At 53.8% G+C, this 4,538-nt stretch overlaps 1 protein-coding gene across 1 annotated transcript in view; it reads right to left on the bottom strand.

The window, feature by feature from the left end:
- KIF25 (kinesin family member 25) overlaps positions 1–4,538 on the bottom strand; it is a 59,009-nt gene that overhangs the window by 28,650 nt on the left and 25,821 nt on the right. The window contains exons 3-4 of the mRNA XM_012658959.1: positions 4,041–4,179; positions 1,530–1,633 (exon numbers count right to left, since the gene is read on the bottom strand). Coding sequence (XP_012514413.1) covers positions 1,530–1,633; positions 4,041–4,179 — 243 coding nt within the window. The remainder of the gene's footprint in view (positions 1–1,529; positions 1,634–4,040; positions 4,180–4,538) is intronic.

Below are 4,538 nucleotides of genomic sequence, written 5' to 3'. Positions count from 1 at the left end.
AGAGTGAGTGTCGTGGCATCAGCCTAGCTCACAGCAGCCTCAAACTCAAGGCTCAAGCAATCCTTCTGCCTCAGCCTCCTGAGTAGCTGGGAGTACAGGCATGCGCCACCATGTCCGGCTAATTTTTTCTATATATTTTTAGTTGTCCCGATAATTTCTTTCTATTTTTAGTAGAGATGGGGTCTCGCTCTTGCTCAGGCTGGCTTCGAACTCCTGAGCTCAAACAATCCGCCCGCCTTGGCCTCCCAGAGAGCTAGGATTATAGCGTGAGCCACCGCGCCCGGCCGAGAATAGTTTGATTCTTACAAACTCCTGCTGGTGTCCTTTAAGTGCGCAGAAACGTCTAACCGTCCAGCCTAAAATCCTGTCTTCGACTATGGCAAGTGGAGTGCCCTGGACGGGTTGTGCCGCACAGCTGCTCCCACCCCTGGGAACCGGGCGACTGGTGCCCAGTGGTTCACAGCTCTCGGGCTCCCGGCCCCGTTGTCTGCACAGAAGCCGGGACAGTGACGCTGTCCGCACGTTCTCCACAGGCCATGCAACGAGAGCAGCTGCTGGTCAGGAGACCGACGTGAGCAGAGCACTCGGTCTCCCACCACCCACCGTCTGTGCGGGGTTTGCTTCCATCTCAGCGAGAGTCATTTGCCCTTTCGGACGCAAGATGAAAAGGCTGCAGCCTGTTGGGAACCTTCACTGCACGAACACCTCGCTTGGTCTTTACAGCAACCTGCAGAGGCGGCGCGATCGTGGAGAGTGAGTGATGACGGGGACCGAAATCCTTTTACAAGTGCCTGGTACACAGTGAGCGTTCAATAAATGTTCTCTTACAGCAGTGTGAGCAGTACTGAGCCACATGAGTAGACGTGCTTAAACTCAGAATTATTCTCAGATGTGTCCGGCACTAAGGAACGTCTCATGCCGCAGAGTCTCGAGCACGGTACAGCGAGGAACACCAAACCCCACAAGTAAGTTTTGTCCAATAAATCGTCACCTTTGACAGCCTCATGTTGGTAAATGGAAACATGAGTCTTAACTTTATCTTTTAAATTTTAAATTTAAAAACTCTAAATGTCACGGGCAGGAGGAAACGCAGGCAGGGAGGGGCCAGCCCGGCTCGCCCCGTCCTTACCGCCTCTCTCTCCTCCCCCCCAGCACGACCTCCCGCTGGTCCGAGCACCTCCCACCCCTGCCACGGCCACCAGCACCTGGCGACACTGCGGTGATTCCGTGCTCCCCCTCGAGCCTCCCAACAGAGCAGCCCAGTGACCTGGGGAGGCAGGAACCAGGCTGCGCTGCTCCCCTCGCCCCGTGGCCTGCCAGTCGTGCTGGGCACAGGGACGCTCCATCCCGCTCCACCTTCCCGCTCCTCCCTGGGCACCGGCCACGCTCTGTCAGGTGTCCTTCTGGCCCCAGTGCTGTCTGGTTTCACGTAGGTCAACCTCAATGTCGCTGCTTAGGTCTTTCCTGAACCGCCTTTTCCTGAACCACTGCACGGGGACACCCGGAAGCTGACGCCCCACGGCGCTTACCACCAAACTGTTGTGGAGGAGTTTCCTTCTCTGCTTTTCCGCTTGGTAGCGCGCTCTGATCTCCTGCAAGGACTGCTCGAGATGGACTGCCTGTGACTGCCAGGCTGAAAGGACAGTTTTACCCCAGGTTACGATGAGATTCACAGGAGCAGAGACCCATTATTTTCTCTAAGCACAGAAGATATTAAAAACACGATGAAGCCAGCGAGGGTGGCCGTGGGGCTGTGGTGTGTGCTCTGCCGCTGCGGGTGCTGGGCGGACTGCCCCACGGTGGCTAAGGACTCCTGCAGCCCGTGCAGGACACCTGGCTGGACAGCCCTGTGGGCTGCAAGGTCACCCAGGCAGTGGACACTGTCCAGTCACCTGCGCTGCCGCAGGGGGCTGCTGCCTAAAGTACCAGAGGTTTCCGCAGAGCTGCCTCGGTGTGGGGAGAGCTCGGCATGGGAGGAGAAGCCGGGTCTGGCCTCCGGTTCTGCCCAGCGTCAGGGCAACCCTGGGCTTCCACCTCTGCATCTGTCAACCAGGAAGGCGGCATCTTGCCAGGATGTGAGGATGAGTGGGGCACAAGGGCCGGCGTGTGGGTCCCAGCCAAGCCTGGAGACCTGGATGCCCAGACCTGCCCTCGCCGTGGAGGCTGCGTGGCCATAGGAGTGAGGCCCAGGGCAGCGTGGGGGAGACGCATCCTGTCTGCAGGATTCATGGCAGACCCGCTCGAGCCTCTCGCAGGGCCGACACCACGTGTCACTTAGCAGCATGTTGCAAGGTGCCCAGGCATGCCTACCCCGGCCCCAGGATGTCCAGGAGACAAGGCCACCTCAGCACAGTGCAACTTTCATGATGCTTATGCTTACAAGAATAACTAAACTCCCTTTATGAAAGAAACACCTGGTAACACCCAGGCTGAGTGCGGTGTAAGAGAGCGGAAGGACCCCAGACTCTGAGGGTGTTTTCTGCACAGAGACCCTCCCAGTCCATTGGTCTCTGACCCTGACCGTGCCTGGCCCCCGCCACCGGCCTGCGCCTGCTCCTCCCCGCCAGAACTGCGGAATGAGCCGTCTGCGTGTCAGGCGGAGTCTGAGACTCGTCGTGACGAGAGTTGGACCCCAGGAGGAGCTGGTTGACCAGGGATACGGGAGCCCCTGAACACGACCCCTAGCCACAAACGTGCGAGGACGCCCTTGCTGGTGGAACCCCTAGAGGAGTGTGTGCACCGCACCTGCACGCGGGGTTCGCCAGCTGCATCGTCATCTATGTCAATGTGTCTGTAGGGAAAGAACCGTAGCTGCTCCCACCTTCTCCCTCGAGTTCTCTACAACACACCTCACCTCTCACAGCCGAGCTTCACTAATTTTCACAAAATAATGTTACTGTCCCTCTTCCTAGGGCACGTGACTTGGACCCTACACGCACCCATGCATCACACCTACAAACACGCCGTCACGTCCCCTGGGATCGACTGTGCTGAAGAGACCAAAATGAGATCCTACATTGCTCAAGTTGTTTAAAATACAATTATCGGTTGCCTAATAGAAAAATAGCATAAATTAAACTTTTTCATACTCCTATTTTGGAATAACAACAAAATGGCCAATGTACCACACTGCTGTCCTTAGAAGTTGTTCATGGTGGACACACGGAACAGTACAGAGCAGCGAGGATGAGGTGGCGTGTCTGTGTGCAGCGCTACTTGGGTGGAGGGTTTAAAACTACGGAACTGTTGAGTTTGGCCGAAGCCGCCTCCTTACATATTTTAAGTCTGGCCTGAACTGCAACCTGACTGGACGTGTAACAGACGTCGGCCTCCTCTCCTACAAGCCCAGGTCTCGGCCACTCACGGCCTGAGACTGTGCGCAGCGCGTCCAAACAGGGCTGTACCCACCGGCTGTCTCCGTGCCTCACTTCTGTTTCCTGCATCTTGTACCTTTCTCTGTCCATAAACCCCTCCCTCCACACGTCGGAGTCCCTGACCCTAACCTGGTTGGGGGCCTGCCCAATTCGCATGTCATTCCTTGTTAATTAAACTCTGTTAAGTTAAATTTGTCTCGAGTTTTTCTTTTAACAGAATGAAAGCAACCTCTTCCACGAGTTTCAAGTACGGTGGTTGAAGATAACAAACACATTATAACCAGAGAGGAGTCAAACTGCTGGAATTCTTAGAACTGAAGAAAGCCCTGAATCCATAAGACAACTTTGCCCCGTGTTTTAGGAACATCTTACACAGAAAGCTCAACAGGGACCAGGCACCGGCCAGCGGTGACCGCTGGGGTCAGGAACGTGCTTTTTGGTAACCAGGAGAAACAGAAGTTTCCTGGCCGGGCGGCAGCCACTGGAACACAGCAGGTGCCTAATAAATGTTAATGGGTTACATGGTGCGCAGTCTCGCCCCTTGAATTAGGTGTCGGCTAAGTAAAAAGAAATGGAAACTTATATTCTAGGCGGTTGTTTGTCTTAAAACTGCAGGCATTTTCCGTGAACGTGGCCTGGCTCGTGGTCAGCCCAGTGCCCTCCTACCCTGTAGCGCCTCCGCGTCGAGCTGCGTTCTCCCGACTGCAGCCACTATCGCAGAAACGCAGGCCTCATACTGAGTCTGATAACTTCTCAAAAGTACCAGAGAAGAAGAATGAAACTCCTTTAGATCCTGTTTAAGTTTCTGTAAAATAAGAAAATGCACAATTAATACAATTAATGATATTGTTAATTGTTACAGTATAATTACATAATTATTCATTATATACATTTCTATAAAGCAGTAACATAGCCACACAATTACTATAATGGTGCACTCATGTACTATTAACTGAATCTATTTGAAGCGGACGCATGTCAGTATCACCTGTGGAACGTGTTTGACGACACACACCCAGGAATTCTGACTCCACAGATCTGGGATTTGTACTTTAAAAAGCAGCAAATGTGATTTTATATGCTTTATATCTTTAAAGCATTTAAGAAATAGAAAATCTGGGCCGGGCGCGGTGGCTCACGCCTATAATCCTAGCACTCTGGAGG

Source organism: Propithecus coquereli, unplaced genomic scaffold, assembly GCF_000956105.1.
Source record: "Propithecus coquereli isolate 6110/MARCELLA unplaced genomic scaffold, Pcoq_1.0 Scaffold591, whole genome shotgun sequence".
Classification (NCBI taxonomy): domain Eukaryota; kingdom Metazoa; phylum Chordata; class Mammalia; order Primates; family Indriidae; genus Propithecus; species Propithecus coquereli.
The sequence above is the reverse complement of the archived record's forward strand: the minus strand, read 5'-3'. Positions and strand labels throughout refer to the sequence as shown.